General features: G+C 39.6%; 2 protein-coding genes across 2 annotated transcripts in view; one reads left to right on the forward strand and one right to left on the reverse strand.

The window, feature by feature from the left end:
• Positions 1-25000, forward strand: part of LOC115218432 — a 78118-nt gene that overhangs the window by 20564 nt on the left and 32554 nt on the right. The window lies entirely within an intron of this gene.
• LOC115218434 overlaps positions 16005-25000 on the reverse strand; it is an 18613-nt gene continuing 9617 nt past the window's right edge. Inside the window, exons 3-4 of the mRNA XM_036508094.1 lie at positions 24239-24360; positions 16005-16185 (exon numbers count right to left, since the gene is read on the reverse strand). Coding sequence (XP_036363987.1) covers positions 16103-16185; positions 24239-24360 — 205 coding nt within the window. The 3' untranslated portion in view covers positions 16005-16102. The remainder of the gene's footprint in view (positions 16186-24238; positions 24361-25000) is intronic.

Here is a 25000-nt window from a genome sequence, read left to right on the forward strand (position 1 = left end):
TCATTTTCGCATATATTCTTTTACAATTTTTTTTTTACATATGCGCTTCATATGGCTTTGAAATCGATTATATCGGATTTTTTTTTTGTTTGAAAAAAGCTATTCGTGGGGGTCAGTTTCGACTGAAATGAATCTTGCAAGGGCATTTAAAAAAATAAAATAAAGTACCGAAATAACAGCCAAAATCTCCAACAAACTCTTTTGACACCCTCCCACACACATCTCTATGTGATGCTCATACTACACGAATTCGTAGAAAATATCAAAGAAATTTCATGTTACATACCGTTGGAATTTATGGGGAATAAAGCTTGCAGTTATGTTTCCGTGATCCTTGTATTCCATTTTGAAATTTCTCTCGGTGTCCTGAAAGGGAAATCAGTGACCCAACAAAATAAAAAAAATAAATGAACGCTTTATTGTAACTACACAGTGTTCGCGATAAAATAATGAAAAAAATAAATGTGATCGATCTAATCATCTTTCTGCAAAGATTTATATCAGAGAAATTCACGCAATCCGATTTTCGGAAAGTCTCCCCACCCCGCCCCCTTTCCTTTGTTCCGCATGTTTGCCGACTGTGACAGAAACCGAAATGTCAGTATAAAATTAATATTCTTACCTATGTCCGTGGTTTGTAAAGCTCACCAGCATCCTGTATGACCGTTTGGAATAGATCCTTCCCTCCGTGAGCAGACCTCCACATGTATTCACACAGATGCGTCGACAATTTTTCGTGTCTAGTGTAAGTCTCTGACATTTGACGTTTGATCTGCCACCACAGACTTTCGATAGCGTTTGTGTGCGCTCCGGTGAGAGGATCCACGAAGTTGTATTTGTGATTTACAGTCAGATGCTGGAAACCGACAGCTCCAAGGCTGTCGTATGCTTTCCAGCAATCACTGATTATTGTTGTCCCAGGCTTCATATGATGTAAAATAATCGGTTCTGGCATTGTCCTGTCCCGCTTATTTTCCGGCAACGCAATTAGAAAAGTTTCTTTTGTTTCCCGGCATACACCTCCGAACACCCACTGCCCTTCGACAAATCTTCCGCGTCGATACTTTGTTTTACCAAATTCCGATTCATCGATTTCAACAGTAAGTCTTGTGCTGCCAATAGGTTGGTCCGACCACCGGCAAATTTCACGACAGTACGAAAAATAGTCTGCTACGGTTTCTGCTGACGTTACTAACACTTTGCCATTGTCCGAGTCACTTTCAGCCGAAGAAATATTCATTTCATGGACCGTTTGATGATAAGGTAACTTATAGATAAAGCAATAAACCAGTAGCATACTCATTATTTACATTCGACTGTTCTCATCTTGAGTGTTTCATAGCGAGGGCTTCTGACTTAAGCAGCAACGAAATGGTGCCGTATTGTTTTCCCATCGCTATGTTCTCGATGTCATTTCTGACGCACCTCAGCGCCGCCTCAATATTTACTCGGGCAATTAAAGCCGCTCTTTTCGTGCCTGCTGAGATGCTTCTGAAAATCCCCGTTCTTCTCACCACTGCTTCTCACCACATTGGCCCTAGTTTTCTCTTGTTTAATCAGTTTCCGTGCCTGCGTTAGCATCTGGTCCCTATTTGTAAGCCCCACGGTAATGCATTGTTTGTTCTTTGCTGCTGCCGCGAACGTGCTTTTGGTGTTGGTACTGTTCCCCATTGTTGTTGTTGCTGCTGCGCACTGCTGCTGTTGTTTTTGTCGTTGTTGTTGGTATTGGTTTTGTTGTTGCTGCTGCTGTCACTTTGGCTCTCGTTGTTGCTATTGCTACTGCTTGTGCAGTTGCTGTTTTTTCGTGGTTGTTATTGCTGTTACTACTACTGCTGCTGCGACTACTGTCGCTGTTGCTGTTGTTGTCGTTGCTACTGCTACTGCTGTTAATTGCTACTATTGTTCTTACTATGAAGTGGACTTTGTACCTTGACAGTCTTGTTTTTCTCCTCCTCTCCTTCCCCTGTATTTTTGTCAATAATGAAGGGAAGGGAGGGAAATCTTCAGCCATCGCCATATTCAAAGGTCAATCTTTCAAGACGCGCTCCGCCATTTTGTTGAGTTGTGTTCGATTCAATTAAATTAAACGCTCACCGAAATTATTTGGTGGGCCTAATATAGCGCCTCTATGGGCCAAAGAACCATAGAAAACCAGTAACAGGTACCTGGTGTTCTATTGACAACTTGGGATAAAATGAATATTACAAAAAAACACCAATCCTGGTGTAAATAAATGTTTTGACCTGAACTTACTTGGAACGTTCGAAAAACGTCCGATGTATCCGCAGCAAATATATAATAATGATGATGATGATGATAATAATAATGATGATGATGATAATAATAATAATAATAATAATAATAATAATAATAATAATAATAATAATAATAAATGCCTTATGTAGTGCCAGACAGTGGCTCTCATGGCTTCTCATTTTAACTGATTGGAAGTATTATCATGTGCATGCTTTGTCTTGGTATGAAAGATGGGCTACAGCAAATATTCTTCTCAATCCACAGATTTGCTTGTCAATTATTTGACCTTAAGCAGTTGAGCATGTCCTTTGCTGGCTGACGATATGTGCATCTCTGAACCCGAGCAGAAGTAGTGGAGGAGCATCGTAACCATGTGTGAGAGGAATTCTTTGGTGTTTGAGTAATTTACCTTTGGAAACATGGGTGTTTTGTTCCACATCCTTAAACAACCCTTATTCAAAGGCCAATAAACCAGATATTGTTGTGAAAGACCAAAACAATAATTTAACTTAAAAAAAAAAAAATGAACGAACTACTGAGTTTGGTTTAATGGCCTACCAATGTATACTATGAGTTTCTTTGCCCTAGGAGTCGGGAAGACACTCGGCAAGAAATGGAAGCAAATTTGAAAGAAGAAAAAAACAAAGATAATAATAATAATAATAATAATAGTCATGATGTGTATATTGGACTTCGTATATTTGTACACCAGTGTCACTTTGATGGCATGCACGACTTCTCACTCGATAATAATAATAATAATAATAATAATAATAATAATAATAATAATAATAATAATATAATAATAATAATAATAATAATAATAATAATAATAATAATATTAATAATAATAATAATAATAAACATTATGGTGTGTATGTAGTTAAGGTGGAAATAAAATTAAACGATACTGCACAGAGTTGATGAACAAAACAAATATGGTTGTTTGTGGTTTATTTTTCAGATCATAGAAACAGGGTATATTATTCAAATATTGATTTATTATTAGTAGGAGCTGTGTGATATTATCTTCTGTAAGAAAAAATTGTTCTTAATTAGCGATGCATGTCGTAATATACGTTCTTAATAATACATGTTTGTAGGTCTATCTCACATTGCTCCTAAAGCAGATATATATATATGTATGTATATGTATAAGTCATTAAATAGTGGGGTTGTGTTAACCGCGCGTGGAGAATGATAGGAGAGGAAAAATTTTGAGGCAGAATGCTAATTTGAAAGTAAATTTTAATAAAAAAGGAAGGCTTCTTTTACGCAGACAAACGAGCCTTCCCTTACGCAGAAGAGTAGCAGTCCATAAAGAACAGATAAATCTCCCACAATATCGTCAAATTACACTCAGTAGTCACATAGACTTTTGCGCTAGAGATAAAAATCCTAAATTTCACATATTCCTTTTCTACCAATGTAAAGAGAGAATCTCTACACAAGAAAGAATCAACAAGGAGAATTATTTATTGAAAAATTCCAAACGCGTCTTAATATGCAATCTCCACGGTGACCATACTCCTTTTTCTAGCATCCTATCTGACAAAAAATTGATATAAGCATCCTGCTTGACAAAAAGTCCACCATTCCAATTAAAGAGCATAAAATCCACAGAATTGTTTCCCCTTACTCACAGGAGCTGGATAACTCCTACCGCATTTCCTGTTTTGACACACAATCACCCACACTTTCAAAATATACACTACATTTAAACACATGCATCCTAATCTTCCAAAGAAGTTTTTCCAAGGACAATTATTGAACTGTAAAAGCATAAAGACTCTACCATGTATTGGTATACTTATTTATTAATTTTTGTATATATGTATTATCATTTTTTTAAAAAACATTGTAAATTTATTTTCCCCTACTTCAATTTAAAAAAAAAATCCCCTTCCAAATCTTGAAAATTTCCCTTGCAATTAAAAGCGTTTTGATTTATTTTTTCTTTTTTAATTTTTCATACACCCATTTCTATTATAATGTATTATTAAGAACGTATATTACGACATGTATTGCTAATTAAGAACAATTTTTCTTACACCAGATAATAACACATAGCACCTACTAATAGTAAGTCAATATTTTAATAATATACCCTGTTTCTATGATATGAATAATAAACCATAAACAACCATATTTGTTTTGTTCATCAACTCTGTGCAGTATCGTTTAATTTTATCTCCACCTTAACTACATACACACCATAATGATTATAATCATTATTATTATTATTATTATTATATTATTATTATTATTATTATTATTATTATATTATTATTATAATTATTATTATTATTATTATTATTATTATTATTATTATTATTATTATTATTATATTATTAATATTATTATTATTATATTATTATTATTAATGTTATTATTATTATTATTGAGTGAGAGAGCAGTTCATGCCATCAAAGTGACACTGGGTAAAATATACGAAGCCCAATATACCCATCATGACTACCGTCTGATAAGGTACACCAGGCACATGCATCACAACCATATGTGCGCGACATGGTGATCTCATATCAAGATAAACAGCACATGACCTTGCAGGTGGGGCCCAGTTAGAATTTTCTTCAGGTTGAGTAGCCCATCCCGCTCAAACGGTCCCTGAATAAGGGTTGTTTAAGGATGTTGAAAGAACCACCCATGTTTCCAGAGGTGAACTATTCAAACCCCAAAGAATCCTTCTCAACACATGGCTATGATGCTCCCCCACTACTTCTGCTCATGATCAGAGATGCACATATCTTCAGCCACTAAGGGACATGCTCAACTGGTTAAGGTCAAACAACTGACAAGCAAATCTGTGGTATTGAGCAGAATATTTGCTGTAGCCCATCTTTTATACCAAGACAAAACAATGTACATGATTACACTTCCAATCAGTTAAGATCAGAAGCCATGAGAGCTACTGCCTGGTACTGCATCAGGACATTTATTATTATTATTATTATTATTAATATTATTATTATTATTATTATTATCTTTGTTTTTTCTTCTTTCAAATTTGCTTCCATTTCTTGCCGAGTGTCTTCCCGACTCCTAGGGCAAAGAAACTCATAGTATACATTGGTAGGCCATTAAACCAAACTCAGTAGTTCGTTCATTTTTTTTTTTTTTAAGTTAAATTAAAATACATGAGCAGCAACAGTTCTCACATCGACAATGCTCTTCTCAATACGTGTGATGTACAAGTTAAGACAATCTTTTGCACTTCTTGCAGGGATGGTAAGCCAGGGATCATTCTCATATAATTTTCGGTTCCCTTCTTGATCATTCCTAGTGCTCCTACGATCACTGGTATTGTAACCGCCTTGAGATGCCACATTTTCTCAATTTCAATGAGTAGGTCTTTATATTTTCTGAGCTTGTCAAATTCTTTCGCTGAGATATTATGATCACAGGGGATGCTCATGTCGATCAATAAGCAAACTTTATTGCTTTGGTCTTTCACAACAATATCTGGTTTATTGGCCTTTGAATAAGGGTTGTTTAAGGATGTGGAACAAAACACCCATGTTTCCAAAGGTAAATTACTCAAACACCAAAGAATTCCTCTCAACACATGGTTACGATGCTCCTCCACTACTTCTGCTCGGGTTCAGAGATGCACATATCGTCAGCCAGCAAAGGACATGCTCAACTGCTTAAGGTCAAATAATTGACAAGCAAATCTGTGGTATTGAGAAGAATATTTGCTGTAGCCCATCTTTCATACCAAGACAAAGCATGCACATGATAATACTTCCAATCAGTTAAAATGAGAAGCCATGAGAGCCACTGTCTGGCACTACATAAGGCATTTATTATTATTATTATTATTATTATTATTATTATTATTATTATTATTATTATATTATTATTATCATCATCATCATTATTATTATCATCATCATCATCATTATTATTATATTTGCTGCGGAATACATCGGACGTGTTTTCGAACGTTCCAAGTAAGTTCAGGTCAAAACATTTATTTACACCAGGATTGGTGTTTTTTTGTAATATTCATTTTATCCCAAGTTGTCAATAGAAACACCAGGTACCTGTTACTGGTTTTCTATGGTTCTTTGGCCCATAGAGGCGCTATATTAGGCCCACCAAATAATTTCGGTGAGCGTTTAATTTAATTGAATCGAACACAACTCAACAAAATGGCGGAGCGCGTCTTGAAAGAGTTGACCTTTGAATATGGCGATGGCTGAAGATTTCCCTCCCCTTCCCTTCATTATTGACAAAAATACAGGGGAAGGAGAGGAGGAGAAAAACAAGACTGTCAAGGTACAAAGTCCACTTCATAGTAAGAACAATAGTAGCAATTAACAGCAGTAGCAGTAGCAACGACAACAACAGCAACAGCGACAGTAGTCGCAGCAGCAGTAGTAGTAACAGCAATAACAACCACGAAAAAACAGCAACTGCACAAGCAGTAGCAATAGCAACAACGAGAGCCAAAGTGACAGCAGCAGCAACAACAAAACCAATACCAACAACAACGACAAAAACAACAGCAGCAGTGCGCAGCAGCAACAACAACAATGGGGAACAGTACCAACACCAAAAGCACGTTCGGGCAGCAGCAAAAAAGAACAAACAATGCATTACCGTGGGGCTTACAAATAGGGACCAGATGCTAACGCAGGCACGGAAACTGATTAAACAAGAGAAAACTAGGGCCAATGTGGTGAGAAGCAGTGGTGAGAAGAACGGGGATTTTCAGAAGCATCTCAGCAGGCACGAAAAGAGCGGCTTTAATTGCCCGAGTAAATATTGAGGCGGCGCTGAGGTGCGTCAGAAATGACATCGAGAACATAGCGATGGGAAAACAATACGGCACCATTTCGTTGCTGCTTAAGTCAGAAGCCCTCGCTATGAAACACTCAAGATGAGAACAGTCGAATGTAAATAATGAGTATGCTACTGTTTATTGCTTTATCTATAAGTTACCTTATCATCAAACGGTCCATGAAATGAATATTTCTTCGGCTGAAAGTGACTCGGACAATGGCAAAGTGTTAGTAACGTCAGCAGAAACCGTAGCAGACTATTTTTCGTACTGTCGTGAAATTTGCCGGTGGTCGGTCCAACCTATTGGCAGCACAAGACTTACTGTTGAAATCGATGAATCGGAATTTGTAAAACAAAGTATCGACGCGGAAGATTTGTCGAAGGGCAGTGGGTGTCGGAGGTGTATGCCGGGAAACAAAAGAAACTTTTCTAATTGCGTTGCCGGAAAATAAGCGGGACAGGACAATGCCAGAACCGATTATTTTACATCATATGAAGCCTGGGACAACAATAATCAGTGATTGCTGGAAAGCATACGACAGCCTTGGAGCTGTCGGTTTCCAGCATCTGACTGTAAATCACAAATACAACTTCGTGGATCCTCTCACCGGAGCGCACACAAACGCTATCGAAAGTCTGTGGTGGCAGATCAAACGTCAAATGTCAGAGACTTACACTAGACACGAAAAATTGTCGACGCATCTGTGTGAATACATGTGGAGGTCTGCTCACGGAGGGAAGGATCTATTCCAAACGGTCATACAGGATGCTGGTGAGCTTTACAAACCACGGACATAGGTAAGAATATTAATTTTATACTGACATTTCGGTTTCTGTCACAGTCGGCAAACATGCGGAACAAAGGAAAGGGGCGGGGTGGGGAGACTTTCCGAAAATCGGATTGCGTGAATTTCTCTGATATAAATCTTTGCAGAAAGATGATTAGATCGATCACATTTATTTTTTTCATTATTTTATCGCGAACACTGTGTAGTTACAATAAAGCGTTCATATTTTTTATTTTGTTGGGTCACTGATTTCCCTTTCAGGACACCGAGAGAAATTTCAAAATGGAATACAAGGATCACGGAAACATAACTGCAAGCTTTATTCCCCATAAATTCCAACGGTATGTAACATGAAATTTCTTTGATATTTTCTACTACGATTCGTGTAGTATGAGCATCACATAGAGATGTGTGTGGGAGGGTGTCAAAAGAGTTTGTTGGAGATTTTGGCTGTTATTCGGTACTTTATTTATTTTTTAAATGCCCTTGCAAGATTCATTTCAGTCGAAACTGACCCCCACGAATAGCTTTTTTCAAACAAAAAAAAAATCCGATATAATCGATTTCAAAGCCATATGAAGCGCATATGTAAAAAAAAAATTGTAAAAGAATATATGCGAAAATGAGTTTGTGTGAAATTTGGCTGTTATTTCTCCAATGTGCTTGAAGGCTTATTTAATGCTCTAATATTGTTTCACTTTTGTCACTGAGCGTAATTTAAAAATAGGAAATATGGATCTCGAAATACAATGTTGGAAAACTCGGACTTTTATCCCCGGAAATTCCAACGGTATGTAACATAAAATTCTTTGATATTTTCTTCATTTTGTAGGAAAAAAAAAACTTTCAGTCGAAACTCACGGCCCCGCCACGAATAGCTTTTTCCGAAAAAAAAAAAATTCCGATATAATCGGCTTCTTGGCCATATGAAGTTTATTATGTAAAAAAAAAATTTATGAAAGAATATGTGCGAGAAAGAGTTTTTGTGAAATTTGGCTGTTATTTCTACCATGTGCTTGAAGGCTTATTAATGCTCTCATATTGTTTCATTTTTTGCCACCGAACGAAATCTCAAAATGGCCTTGAAGGGTCTTGAAATACAATGTCGAAAAACTCTGTTTATTCTCCGGAAATTCCAATGGGATATAACATGAAATTACTTTAATATTTTCTTTACTTTGTAGGAAAAAATAAAAAACACTCTGGAACTTTCCAATACTTTCAGTGTATATATATATATATATATATTAAAATAAGAAAAGACAAGATTTCAGTGTCATTATATACATATATATATATGTATATATATATATATATATCTCTCTATATATAAACGGCAGTTTGTCTGTGCGTGCTTCTGTGTGTCTGTTTTCTCGTACCCTCACCCTGACCACGGCTTTCAACCGATTCTGATGAAACTTGACACACACATAGCCCAATGTCATAATTCAAAACTAACGAAGCGAAAATTTTGAAAAGTTCCCCCAGTTCTGAAAAAAATTGATAAATTCGACATGGGGTCGAGAATCATAAACATGAACCACAGACTGTCTAGGGGACGCAACTCGAGAATCTAAGCTTTTTATGCAACGCATTATCTATGGTAGTTTTCACAACTTGCAATCGATTTTCACCAAACTCATGGTGAAGCTTAATGTTACCCTAAGAAACTCAATTCTGACGTTAGTTTTCCATGCAATACCTTACCATCAGAAACAATCGATAAAATCATGCCATTTTGGGAAATCGCGTTCAAATTCAAGATGTCATATTTTCGACAATATCTTTCACAAATGGCAGGAATCTTTTTTTTTTCACAACGAGCATCATGTCTGCTCCAAGGAGCTATATAGCCCTTTTTATTCCAATAGGATACATTATTGGAAAAAATCGGTTAATTTAATCATATGTGGCACACATAGCAAACAAATTTGTGTATTAAACACAAACCAGACTGTCTAGGGGACGCAACTTGACCTTTTTAGCTATCGATAATTCGATCCAACCAATTCCTACCAGGAAGAAATTACATTCGAGACTTTACCCCCAACACCGCCACTTCTGCTAATAGCTGCTGCAGCCGCAAGTTATTCGAATACTTTTTGGGTTTAAACTTTCTTTATAACTACCACCCCAAACGTTTTACCTTCAATTTTTGACGTACCCTAACGGTCCTCGGACGCTACTTGCAAACTCTTGGTTTATTATAAACCACTTTTGTCGTGTGCATCAAAAAACTTTTCCTTTCGTTTGTTGTTCAGTTTGATCACTTTTGACTTTTTCGTTGTTGTCACTCACATTGCTGCCAGCTTTTTGGCCGTTTTTGTACATTTTTATACATTTTCGGATACTTACCCCACGAGCTCCTTTTTATTACACCTTTACCAAACACATTGCTATCCACCAAAATACTTACCCCACGTGTTCCTTTTTATTACACCTTTGCCAAACACATTGCTATCCACCAAAATGCCACCCAAGAAGAGAAGGACCATCCTCAGCCCTCGGACGGCCAAGGCATCGGCTGCTAGGGCTAGAAGGGCACGCGAGACCCACGAGGAAACCGCCTTGCGCCTCTCGCAAACAGCTTCCCGTTATGCCGCTGCTCAGGCATCTGAAACTACTAGCGACCGTTCTACCCGACTTGCAAGGGTCGCAGCGTACAGATCTTCCCTCCGCTCGAGGTTGACGAAAGAGCAACAGTCCAGCCAAAACATGCGGGCTTCTTACTGTGCTTCCATCCGCAGAGAGCTCGCGAGAACCCCGAACAAAGGGCCATTTGGAATGCGGCTAACGCCACTAGCACTGCCAGGACACGATCTGTCGAAACCTCACAGCAGAGGAGAACTCGCCAAGATGCTGACGCCGCAAACAAAGCCATGGCCAAAGCTGCCGAAACACCTCAACAGAGGAGAGCTCGCCAAGCTGCTAACGCCGCAAACACAGCCAGGGCTCGATCTGCCGAAACTCCACACCAACGGACTATTCGGACATCCAGACATGCCATTAACACTGCTTCTGCTAGGGCTTCAGAGGGTGCTGAGGCGAGAGCTGAAAGGCTTTCAAGGGATGCCACTGCTACCGCTGTCGCACGTGCATCTGAATCTGCTGAGGCACGGTGCACTCGACTTGAGAGTATCAACAAACGTCGGGATATCATTCGTGGTGTACGTACCCCTTCCCCCGCTTTCTGGTTGTCACTAGCATTCAACTACGACGCCACAATTAACTTCCCCTTGCGTGACGACATCAAGATAGGGTCAATGACAATTGTATGCCAGTTTTGCAAAGCCAAGAAATGGCCCGGAGAGCCACCTGGTTTGTGCTGCTCTGGTGGCAAAGTGGACCTGCCACCCCTACGGGAACCACCTCAACCACTGAAGGATCTCGCGGCGGGTTTAACCCTCGAATCGTCACAATTCCTTGAAATAATTCGAAAGTACAACTGCTCATTCCAAATGACCTCTTTCGGGGCCAAAATTCCTCCCAGAGAAGGCTGGATGCCTACTTTCAAAGTGCAGGGACAGGTCTACCATCTTATTGGGTCACTTCTGCCAGACGAGATTCAGCAGTCTTCTTTCCTCCAAATATACTTCATTGCCGACTACAACCACCAGGTTGATGCACGCCTTGGAATAATACCGGGTACAAGCTATGTTCCCCGCAAAGACATTCTTCTCCGTCTCCAAACCATGCTTCATGATATCAACAGCTACGTCTGCAGCTTCAGATATGCCTTGGACAGTGCTCCTTCTCCAAACTTCACCGTTGTCATTGACCTGATAAACGACCCCACGGGGAGCACGAACGCCGTTTCAACGCACCTGCGTGCAACGAAATTGCCGCAGTTATACACGGAGAGCAACACAACAGCCGTGACATAATCATCTCCTCCCGTGGTAACAACCTACACAGGATCAGCGAGACTCACAGATCTTATGACGCGCTTCAGTATCCATTGCTTTTCCCTTATGGGGAAGACGGCTACCACTTCGGAATTCCTTTACGGCAGCCCTCCAATCAAACTACTGCGGCATCAAAGACGGTTCCTGCAGGGCGTTCTACTCATACCGGTTCATGGTCAGGGAGGGTGAGTTCAACTTGTTGCCCCGTTGTCGTCAGCTATTCAACCAGTTCGCCGTCGACATGGCCGCAAAAATGGAATCGGAAAGGCTGCTATACATTAAACTTAATCAGACCAAACTTCGCTCCGACTCCTACATTCATCTCCGTGACGGTTTGCAACAAGAAAATGACCCTCGCAACATCGGCAAGCCATGCATTCTACCCTCCACCTTCACGGGAGGACCGCGATATATGCGTGAAAGGATCCAAGACGCCTTGACCTACGTGCGCATTTACGGCCGGCCGGACCTCTTTATCACCTACACGTGCAATCCCAGCTGCGACGAAATCACTCGCGAAATCCTCCCGGTCAATCTCACACCCATCGACACGACATCGTTGCTAGGGTTTTCCGTCTGAATTTGGGCAAAATGAAGGATTTGATAGTTAAGGGTCAGATTTTCGGGCATGTCAGGTGCCACATGTTTTCGGTCGAGTGGCAAAAGAAGGGCTTGCCACATGCTCACATCTTAATTTTGGCTCACTCATAAAATCGAGACTAATGACATTGACAAATTCATTTCCGCCGAGATTCCTGACCCCGATGAGGACCCCGGACTCTACGAAATTGTCCGCACTACCATGGTACACGGGCCCTGTGGACCAAATTACGCCAAACACCATGCTACAAAAACGGATTAGCCTGCTCAAAGGGATTCCCTAAACGGTTCACTTTGGAGACTCAAACAGGCGGCGATGGGTATCCGCTGTACAAACGAAGGAGTCCAGCCAATGGAGGCCGCACAATTACGGTTGGGCGACATCAAGTGGACAACAGCTACATTGTCCCCTACTGTCCTCTCCTGTCGAAGATATTCAAAGCCCACGTCAACGTTGAGTTCTGCAGCTCCATCAGGTCAATACAATATGTCTGCAAATATATCAACAAAGGCAGCGATGCTGCCATGTTCAGCATCCAGAGGACCACCAGTCGCGACGAAGTGTCCAACTACTTGGCTGGCCGGTACCTCAGCAGCAACGAAGCGTTTTGGCGCATTTACGGCTTCCCGCTCCATCAGAGACACCCGGCTGTGGTGCAGCTTGCTGTACACTTGGAAAATGGACAGCGGATTTACTTCACAGAGCAAAGTGCTGTGCAGATAGCCACCAGCCCTAAAGACACAACGTTGACTGGTTTCTTCAAATTATGCCAACGTGATGACTTCGCTCGAACGCTTTTGTACCCACAGGTCCCATCGTACTTCGTGTGGTCTAAAAACACCTGGGTTCGACGGAAATCCGGCAAAAACGTCGAAAGCTTCCCAGGCGTCAAGTTTGACTCCTGCCTGGGTCGAGTTTACAACATCCCGCCAAACCAGCAAGAATGCTTCTACCTCCGTCTCCTTCTACATGAGGTCACTGGTCCAACAGGTTTCGCCAATATACGTACCGTCAATGGGGTTCTGTGCGACACCTTCAGGGAAGCATGTATGAGACTTGGCCTTCTAGAGGATGACTCCCAGTGGGACGCCACGATGGCAGAGGGTGCTTTACTGCAAACGCATTCGGCCCTACGACATCTTTTCGCAATCCTTCTTCAAAAATGTCAGCTTAGTGATCCACTAAGTCTCTGGATGAAATACAGGGATGACATGTCGCACGACTTCTTACGTACGGCTCAGCAACACTGCCCTTCCGCCGAGATCACGTTCACCAACTTCATTTACAATTTTGCGCTCATTCAACTCGAAGACGCTGTCATCGATATGGGTGGGTCTGCTTTAACAGAGTACGGCCTTCCGCCACCCACACGTGAACACGCCAATGTTATGTCTGCTGAATTGTTACGCGAAACTTCCTACTGCATTGAGGAACTGCACCAGTACGTCCAAGATAATGAACCACGGCTGCTTCCAGACCAGCGCATAGCCTACAACACATCGTAGACTCTGTCAGACAGCAACGTGGGGGGATTTTCTTCCTTGATGCACCCGGCGGCACAGGCAAAAACTTCGTCACTAAACTAATTCTGGCAGAGGTCAGACGCAACACGGACATTGCCCTGGCTGTAGCTTCCTCTGGTATCGCGGCCACGTTGCTTCCGGTGGCAGAACCGCCCACTCTGCCTTCAGACTCCCGCTCGATCTGGCAAAGTCCGAGTCACCTATCTGCAACATCGCCAAGAACTCAGAACAGGCCGACATTCTTCGCAGATGCAAACTCATCGTATGGGACGAGTGCACTATGGCACACAAAGGCGCCCTTGAGGCACTGGACAGGTCCCTGCAAGACATCAGGACTCTACGGCCCCCATGGGAGGATTAACTTTACTTCTTTCAGGAGACTTCAGGCAGACTCTACCTGTTATTCCAAAAGGAACCCGTGCCGATGCCGTGCGCGCTTGCCTTAAGTCGTCAGCTCTTTGGGCACATGTGCGGCCCTTGCACCTCCAAACTAACATGCGCGCGCAGTTAATTGGTGACAGCGGATCCGCTGCATTCTCCAGGGACCTCTTATCGCTCGGTGAAAATAGGATGCTGTCTGATGCGGATGGCTACGTTCAATTGGACTCACTTTGCACCATTGTCGACACCCCTGCTAGCCTCCGGGACGCTGCCTTCCACGACCTACAAAACAATTTACGCGACCTAAAATGGCTGGCAGGCAGAGCTATTCTCGCACCCAAAAATACAACCGTCAACTCCATCAATATCCAGCTACTTGAAGCTATTCCTGGTGATGTCCACGTCTACAAATCTATAGATAGTACAGCAGACCCCGCCCAGCTTGCCGATTATCCTGTTGAATTCCTGAATTCACTTGAACCGCCAGGCCTGCCACCACACATCCTGAAGTTAAAAGTCGGTGCGCCCATTATGCTCATCAGGAATTTGGTTCCACCTAAACAGTGCAACGGCACACGTTGGTGTGTGTGAAACATTTGGCACCACATTTAATAACGGCCACAATACTTACCGGTTGTGGGAAGGGAGAGGACGTCTTCATTCCACGGATGCACCTTCAACCGTCGGGCGCTGACCTACCAATCCACTTCAGGCGTTCTCAGTTTCCTGTTAAACTCTGCTTCGCAATGTCCATCAATAAATCCCAAGGCCAAACGCTACAAGTCGCTGGGTTACATTTGGGCGAACAGTGCTTCGCCCACGGTCAACTCTACGTGGGCTGTTCACGCGTTGGGAGGCGCAATGATGTTTTCATGTTTTCGCCCAAACGGACAGCTAGGAACATCGTATATACAGAAGTATTCCAGTGAAGACAAGACATTGCAACGTCCACATGCACCTTCGTTCCCTGGAGGGAAAGGACTACATTGGGATTAGTCGTTGCCTACTAGGGGCTCTTACATACCCGGGCAACGCGGGCTATGCTGCTAGTATATATATATATATATATATATATATATATATATTATATATATATATATATATATATATATATATATATACATATATATATAATATATTTATATATATATATATATTATATAATTATATATATATATAATATATATATATATATATATATATATATTATATATATATATATATATTATATATATGTTCTCGTTTATGTCCAGATTTCTTGCCAATCCAGAAAGATCCGATTTCTGATCAAGATACAAGGCTTCTTTGGAATTTTAACAATACCGTTAATGTAGTTGTTGCATGTATGCGTGAATATGTGCAAATATTTGAAGTGAATTCATGTAAAGGCGTGTGGTTTGTTTTCTGAATATATGCTCATACGTATATTCGCGTGTCTAGATATGTGCATATGTACTTTGGGAATTTTACATCATTTGACAGTTCCATTGATGGCATATAACTGTAGACTTCTAATTAGGTTTCTCCTTTCTGATTTTCAGAACCATGATTTCTCAAGATTAGTGCATGTAAGCATGTATTTATATGTATGTCTCTCTTTCTTTATGTCGTAAAACATTGAGATCCACGGAACCTAATGAAACGAAACTAAGTATTATTGTAATAAATTTTACTTTATTTCAAAGTTTAGGGCAGCTCAAATTATAATTTTCATATCAATATACAATTAAGACAACAAGAATTTGTACTCTTTGAACTCGTACATTCATTTAGAAAGCAAGTTTACAACTTTTAAATCAACATATATTTATCAATTTTATGAATATATAATAAAAAATTTTAAAGAAGTAACTTCTTGAAGGCGACTGCTGCAATGAAAGCACCAGAGATGACACTGCTATGAGCATACAGTTTGGGTACGTCTGAAAATATAGAGAAATACAATGTTAGTATTAATGGTTTTTTATTTTTTTTATTATTATTATTATATTATATTATTATTATATATTATTATTATTATTATTATTATTATTATTATTATTATTATTATTCTATGTTTGACTTTTGCTTTATATTTGTACAAGTTGGCTCCAAGTCTCACCCAGAGACCTCAAGAGACAACAGGGTTGGAAGTTCATGTTGTTGTTATGCCTAGTGTGCCATATATTTGGGGGGTGGGGATGTTGTACTAATGAATGTCTAAAAAAAAGTTGTTTTTTTTTTAAACCGAAAATTATGGTTGTTTTAAACCTTGAGGTTACATAGAGAGTATTTTGCGTAGGATATGAGCAGTTCCCATGAGCACTATCTTTTGAACTTCTGCCTTTTTGGGTTTCCTGGTATCTGAATTAGGTAGCTATCAGCCCCTTTTGCTATCATTCCAGGGCACCTATGACAACAGGTATTGTTTTAGTCTTCAGCTTCCACATTTTGCTGATTTCTATTTCAAGATCTTTATATTTGCTCAGTTTTTGGTAGGTCCTGACAGATACGTTTATATCGATTGGGACAGTCATATCAATGAGGAAGCATGTTCTTTGTTGAAGTCTTTCAATATGATGTCTGGCCTATTTGCATCTATCTTCCTGTCAGTTTGAATGGTGAAGTTCCAGAGGAGTGAGATGTGGTCATTTTCAAGCACTGGGGGTGGTTTGTGTTCCCACCAGTTTTTTTCATGGGGCAAATCCAGGTTTTTACAGATTACCCAGTGAATATATTGTGCAGCTCTATCGTGCCTGTTGAGATACTCTGTAGGCGCTAGAAGACTACACTTGGAGACCACATGGTCAATGGTTTCATTTTGTTGCTTGCACACGACACACGTTGGACCGCTTCTGATCTTTATATGTTGGCCTGGTAGTTTCTTGTTGGTAGGCATTGATCTTGAGCTGCTATGATAAACCCCTCTGTTTCAGATTTTAAGCCAGAGGCCATTAGCCATTGATGGGTCAGGGCTTTGTCGATATCTGCATTATTCGCTCTCTTTGGGTATTTGCCATAGAGAGGTTTTTCTTGCCATTTATTATTCAGAATATCTAAGGCCGCAGTTTTGGCACGGGTTTTCATGCGCCTAGCTTTTTCTGTGCTTGTTTCTTGTATGTCTATCTCTAATTCCGAAATTGGTTGTATTCGGAATTCACTTAGATATTCCTTTGCCTGTTTTGTGACTGAGTATGATGCTTTCTTGTTTTCATGTTTTGAACAAGTTTTAACATCCAGTCCTCAGAGTTTTTCAGGTAGGTGTCTAGGCCAATTGTAGCAATCTTCATTGTTATTGCCAGTTGCAAAAGACCGGGCCTCCCTCTTTTCTTGGCAGATAGAGTCGTTCTGTATCTGCCTTAGGGTGGTGCATTCTATGCATTGTCACAGTTCCTTATTTTTCTGTCGAGCTGACATATTTCAGTAATTGACCAGTTAACAATATTGAAACTGTAAGTCACGACTGGTATAGCTAATGCATTGATTGCTTCGATCCTGTTTCTTGCATTCAGCTCTGTCTTGAGTATTGCTCTCACTCTTCGATAGCATTCTCTCCTGATCCTTTCCTTCATCTCTGAATGCCTTATTCCGTTCCCTTCCATAACTCCTAGGTACTTGTAGCTCTCCGCTGGGTCTAGCTCTTTTATGACATTCTGTTGGTCAAGGTTAACGTTAGATGTTTCTGTCATTTTTCCTTTGATAAAGGTAGCCTTTGCACATTTATCGAGGCCGAATTGCATTCTGATGTCGTCACTGAATTGTTTGACTATCGCTAGTAAGCCCTTGAGTTGTTGATCATTTTTTGCAAAAAGCTTTAAATCGTCCATGTAAACGAGATGATTTATATTTTTATCAAACATTTTATACCCGTACTGCGCGTCATTGAGCAGCTTTGAGAGAGGTATTAAGGATAAACAAAAGAGGAGTGGTGACAGTGAGTCACCATTATTATCATCATTATTATTATTATTATTATTATTATTATTATTATTATTATTATTATTATTATTATTATTATTATTATTATTATTTTTATTATTATTTTTATTATTATCATCATCATTATCATCATTATTATTATCATAATCATTATTATCATTATTATTATTATTCTATGTTTGACTTTTGCTTTATGTCTGTACAAGTTGGCTCCAAGTCTCACCCAGAGACCTCAAGAGACAACAGGTTGGAAGTTCTGTGCCATATATTTGTTTTGTTTTTCTGGTGTTGTACTAGTGAATGTCTAATACATAAAAAAAAAATAATAAATAAAAAGTTTGTTTTAAACCTTGGGATTACATAGAGAGTATTTTGCGTAGGATATGAGCAGTTCCCATGAGCACTATCTTTTGAATTTCTGCCATTTTGGGGGTTTCCTGGTATCTGAGTTAGGTAGCAATCAGTCCCTTTCGCTATCATTCCCAGGGCACCTATGACAACAGGTATTGTTTTAGTCTTCAGCTTCCACATTTTGCTGATTTCTATTTCAAGATCTTTATATTTGCTCAGTTTTTGGTAGGTCTTGACAGATACGTTGATATCGATTGGGACAGTCATATCAATGAGGAGGCATGTTCTTTGTCTGAAGTCTTTCAATATAATGTCTGGCCTATTTGCATCTATCTTCCTGTCAGTTTGAATGGTGAAGTTCCAGAGGAGTGAGATGTGGTCATTTTCAAGTACAGGAGGTGAATTGTGTTCCCACCAGTTTTTTTCATGGGGCAAATCCATGTTTTTGCAAATTACCCAGTGAATATATTGTGCAGCTCTATCATTATTATTATTATTATTATTCAGTAGTCTTATTTTTATAGCGTGCTTTCACTTCACTACCGAGCGCAGCTCTGTGTGCCTTGGGTATGTGTTGTGATTTGTTGTGATGCTCTGATGGTTATTGTATGGAAAGTGTTCTGCGTAGGATGTGTGCAGTGCCTAGTAGTGCAATTTTCTGTATGTTATATGTGTTTGTAAGTCCTGGTGTTTTTGTTATGTATTTGTCTGAATATTTTTTATCATGCCTAATGCACCTACTATGATAGGAATTGTTTCTGTTTTCAGATTCCACATTCTAGTTACCTCTATTTCCAGGTCTTTGTAGTTTGAGAGTTTCTCCATTTCTTTTAGAGACACGTTGTCATCTGCCGGTATTGATACATCAATTAGAAAGCATTTTTTTTCTTCATGATCTCTGACAACTATATCTGGTCTGTTGGCCTTAATTTCTCTATCTGTATGTATCGGCATATCCCAGAGTATGGTTGCTTTCTCGTTTTCTGTGACCTTTTCTGGTGTGTGCCTATACCATCTTTTTTCTGTTGTTATTCCATAATGTTGGCATAGCTTCCAATGTATGTAGGTTCCAACTCTGTCATGTCTGTGAATATATTCCTTCTTAGCCAGGACTGGGCAGCTAGAGATAATATGATTTATTGTTTCTTGTCCATCTCCACATATTCTGCAGTTACTTGTAATATTTCTTTTCATTACATGTTTTTGGTAATTTCTGGTGGGGAGGCTTTGGTCTTGTGCTGCAATTAAGAATCCCTCTGTTTCTGCTTTGAGTCCTGAGCTTCTCAACCATTGCTGGGATTTTTCTTTGTCTATTTCTTATGCGTTTAGTTTAGTGCAGTATTTACCATGAAGGGGCTTTTCTTGCCATCGTTTTATCATGGTTCGTTGCTGTTCTATTTTTAGTTTGGATTTCATTTGTTCTATAGCTTTTGTTGTTTCTTTATCATCTTCTTCTTCTTCTTCATGTTTATTAGGTGGTATGATTTCTTGTTTGTATTTGTCAGCTTCCTTAAATACTGAGAACAGTTTTTTTGTTTTGCTCGTGTTTTGCCGCTATTTGTATCAGTTTTCCTTCCTTCTGAAGTAGATATTTTTGCAGTCCTATGGTGGTTATTTTATAGTAGTTTTCCAGCTGTATAAGGCCTCTACCACCTTCTATACGTTGTATATATAGTTTTTCTATGTCAGATTTTGGGTGATGCATCCTAGATCCTGTCAGTATTTTTCTTGTTTTCCTATCTATTTTGGACAGTTCATTTCGTGTCCAGTTAAGGATATTGTAGCTGTAACTTATAACTGGGACAGCTAAAGTGTTGATACCTATTATCTTGTTTTTAGCATTGAGCTCTGTTTTTAGTATTGATCTAACTCGTCTATAATATTCTTTTTTTATTTTCTCTAGTTCATGGATTCCTAAGTATTTTTAAGTTTGGCTTTGGTCTAATTCTTTTATTTCATTGCTTTTATCTAGTGTGAGGCTGTTACTCTTAACTAGTTTTCCTCTTTTCATGGTTACTTTGGCGCATTTTTCTAATCCAAATTTCATATCTATTTCTTTGGTAAATCCATGAACTGTCTTTAATAGTGTTTCCAGCTGTTTGTCATTTGCAGTGTACAGTTTTAGGTCATCCATATATAAAAGGTGGCTGATCGTTTTGCCGTAACATTTATATCCGCATCTATTTAGCATATGAGATAGAGGTGACAGTGCCAAGCAGAAAAGGAGTGGAGAGAGCGTGTCTCCCTGGAATATTCCTCTCCTAATGGGGATGTCTTTGGTTTTCATGAGTCCCTCTTTTGTTTGGAGGTGTAGGACTGTTTGCCATTTATTCATAGAGTGCTCTATGAATTTTATGATTGTTGGTGCTACTTTGTTAATGGCTAGTGTTTCGAGGATCCATGTGTGGGGGATGCTATCAAACGCTTTTTTGTAGTCAATCCAGGCCATACTGAGGCCTTTCTTCTTTCTGTGGCTGTCTTCAGTTACGGCTTTATTAATCATTAGTTGATCTTTACAGCCATATGAGCCTTTGCGGCATCCTTTCTGCTCTTCTGGGAACAGTTTGTTTTCGTCCAGGTGTTTGTTCAGCCTTTGCGATATCACTGCAGTAAATGCCTTGAACATAGTAGGGAGGCAGGTTATTGGTCTGTAGTTTTCTGGTTTTGCTGTTTCATTTGATTTGGGAATTAAGATGGTTTTCCCCTTCGTGAGCCATTCAGGCATTGTCTCTGGCTCTGCTAGTATGCTGTTAAAGTTTTCAGCCAGCTTTTTGTGCATTCCTGTTAGATATTTCAACCAGAAGTTGGGGATCTTGTCATGCCCAGGTGCCTTCCAGTTGCTTTGTTTTTGCAGTGCCTGGGTGACCTCTTCAGTTGTTATGGGGGTCCAAAGTTTTTCAGATGCCGAGTTTGTTATTTTGATACTCCTTTTTTTTGGCTGTTCGTTCGCCGGCCAAATTTCTCTCCAGAATTCTTCCAATTCTTCTGCCGTTGGTGCTGCAGTGACTTCTATTTTATTTTTTCCCAGTTCTTGGTAGAACTTTTTGGGGTTGGAGTTGAACTTTTTGTTCTGTTCAAAGAAGCGTTGGCGTTTCTCGTACCGGCGGATCCTTTGAGCTTTGGCAAGGATATCTTGCTTCAGCTTTTCTCTTATCTCCGGCAAATCTTTTTCTGTGATGTTATATTTGCGGAGCATTTTTGTTCTCTTTTTGTTGCTCAGTAGCATTGATTGTTTGCTGATTTCATTAAGAATCGACAGGTCTTTTCTAATTTTTTTTTTTGTTTTGGATGTTATTTATCCACAGGGTTTGTTTGGGTGGTGTTACTCCTGGTTGGGCGGGTTTGGGTGAGTATCCAGCTTCTTTTGTGGCTGCAGTGGTTGCTGCGTATATCAAGTCATTTAGTTCAGTGATATAATTTTTTTTTGTTTCAGTGGCTAGTTCAGTGGCGGCTAGGTTTATGCTGTTTATAATTGGTGTTGTTATTTCGTTTATTTTTATTCTTGGGAGGTATGGTCGGTGGTCCATTTTGGGCTCTGTGGTTTTCAGTTCTTTGATTATTTTATTTTTTATATTATCATAATCATTAGGCTCCCCTTCGTTGTTTACATCGTGTTTGTTGGGAATGTTGCGTTTGTCTTCGTGTTTTACAGTTTCAGTGTTTATATTATTGGGCATTGTTGTGTGGCTTCTATCTACATTTTCCTGGTGTATGTTTTCTTTTAGATGTTCTATTTCTATTTCTGATATTTTTTTTGTGTTGAGAATGTATCTTCGTACGTTAGCTAATTTATTAGGGTTCATTGCTGTATCCAGGTCTATATCTCTATTATTTTCCTTCCATATTTTATATGTATGTGTTGTTGTATTTTCATTTTTTGGGTAGAGCATTGCTGTGAAGTATGCGTGTAAGATAGAAATGTATTCCTCACGTGTCCATTTATGTCTTTTGGGTTTTATTTGCGGGACATGAGGTACAACGTCCGGCCCATTATTTTGACGGTCGTCATTTTCGTAGGGTACCGGTCCGTTTATTTCTGTTGTCACATTATTTCGCACGTGTAGTTTTTCGTACATTTTTTGTTGTAAGTTTAATGAACATACCGCTCGATTTTTATTCTTGGGTTAAATAGTATCGGTGGCATTTAATTTCTTCGTAGTTCCTTTGTACATGGTGTTTGGGGTCGGGGATGATCGTGATGTTCCACGCATGTTTACATGTGTTGTGTTAGAGGTGGAGATGACATCGAGTCAAAATACATCATTTCGTTTCGAAAATAGTAATAAATTTCAATTAGTATTACTTACTCGGATACAGTCCAATTCTTTGTTAGTAAATCTTTAGCTCCATAGGATGTCCTTGTTTTCGATGTTTGTGGATAGATTTCGGAGCTCTGTATTTTCCTTCTTACATCTTAAACGTTCCCCGGTGTTCTCTCTTATTATTATTATTATTATTATTATTATATTATTATTATTATTATTATTATTATTATTATTATTATTATTATTATGAGAGATAGTCGGAGGTTGGCGAGAAATATTTTTTGGGGTTGGCAAGAGAATTTGTCGGAGATTGGCGAGAGAGAATGTCGGTGGTTGGCGAGAGAGATTGTTCGAGGTTGTCGAGAGAGGTTGTCGGAGGCTGGAGAGAGAGGTTGTCGGAGGGAGAGGCATCTTTGTTCCAAAATATCAGTCTTGCAGGGCTTGGTAAGAGACAATGTTTTCGGTTTTGCCGTTGGGTGCATAGATGTAAATATTTTCCAGATTTCCAACTCTAGAGCTTCCGACATAGAGCTGTCCGTGAGAGGAATTAGGTTCTGCAAGATTAAGGCCTACCAATTCCAATGTCTGACCCTATACTTTGTTGATCTGAATCTTTAAGGATTAAGATTCAAATAAAGAAAGTGCAATAATAAGGTTTAACAGCGCAAAAGTGTAAGTAATGAAATACAGAATTTGGTCCGCTGATCGGGCGAATCAAATATTGATCGCTTCGCTAAAATCTTATGTAAATGCATGTGCTCTGGTTTATTTCCGTTGAGTGTTTAAATAAAAGATTAGTTATATGTAGTAGATATAAGGATCCCCTCCAGGTGCACTATTATCGATTTTTTTCGACAATCTAAGTATGTCACGAAGTTTGTGTTTTCATTGGAGGTCTCTTATCTCCATTCCAGCTCCCGGTGGCGTAGAAGAGATTAGAAGTGGCAAAGACATTATTCTGCTTAGCGAAGGCATCTGGCAAATGTAACTGCTGTCATTCACAGAAAGACTATTGCTTTACCGTGAGAAAGTTGCTGCTGAACTGTTAAGTGAAATTTATCTATCGAGCATCGAATCCACACTATACCTGTATGAAGCCACCACAATTACATTCTAGAATTAAAAATTCACCTACTGACATCGAAAAGGTTTAACTGGAGACATGCAGAATTATCGGAGTTAATTTTTCCCTGGCGCTCATGCGTCATCTGATGCACATTCCCAATGTGTGTTTCAACCTCCAAAGTTGCTTGGGACTTTTGAAAGGAAATACTCAGAGCGTATGAAGCAAAGTTTAACTAAACTCAGAACTTATGAAGCAAAGGTTAACTGAAAACAAACATAGACGTTTACGACAAACTTAATGAAAGAGTTTTGCATCCAATTAAGGAGTTTAGGATGTGTGTGTGTGTGTTTTTGTGCGTGGGGGGGTGATACTTACTTGATGACTCTGGACATCCTAATTTTTTAATGGATTGACGAACTTGGTCGAATATTTTCTCCACTTCATCACCGCAACCGCTAGCGGCCGAATCCATACAGTTCATGAAGTCTGAAGCTACTCTATAATGGTGGAAAGAAAGAAAACATTGAATATTTACATAGGTGCAGGCGTAGCTGTGTGATAAGAAGCTTGCTTCCCAACAACATGGTTCCAGATTCAGTCCACTGCGTGGAATCTTCAGGAGGTGTCCTCTACTATGGCCTCGGTCCAACCAAAGCCTTGTGAGTGGATTTGATAGACGGAAACTGAAAGAAGCCCGTGTCTAACTACATAGGAATGGCTGTGTGGTAAGTAGCTCGCTTACTTCACAACAGAAGAGTTCGCGTTTTTATACGCTCCGAAGTCATATCGTTCGAAGTCGAAATATTGGAAAACTGAAGCACGACTACAGGTAAGGCGTTTATTTTGGGGGGAGGTCAGTGGAGTCCGTTGTTTCGTAATTAATAATTTTTGACGAGCAAGGGTCTCCACTGGGTTATTTGCCTGCATGTGGTCCTGCAAAAAGACTCACTGTGTAGTGAGAATTGTGTTTTTCTTGAGGGGGGCGTATCCCCTCCGGAAATTTATGATTTTATGTGACTGTGGATTTTAAGTGACTTCGTGGATGTTACCAATTGGAGTACAACCAGAATTTTACTATTTGGAGTACAACCAGGAATTTTTTGCTGCTATTTTTGTGCTGCAAGGGATTTTTAACTG

The sequence above is a fragment of the Octopus sinensis genome, linkage group LG13 (assembly GCF_006345805.1).
Source record: "Octopus sinensis linkage group LG13, ASM634580v1, whole genome shotgun sequence".
Taxonomy (NCBI): domain Eukaryota; kingdom Metazoa; phylum Mollusca; class Cephalopoda; order Octopoda; family Octopodidae; genus Octopus; species Octopus sinensis.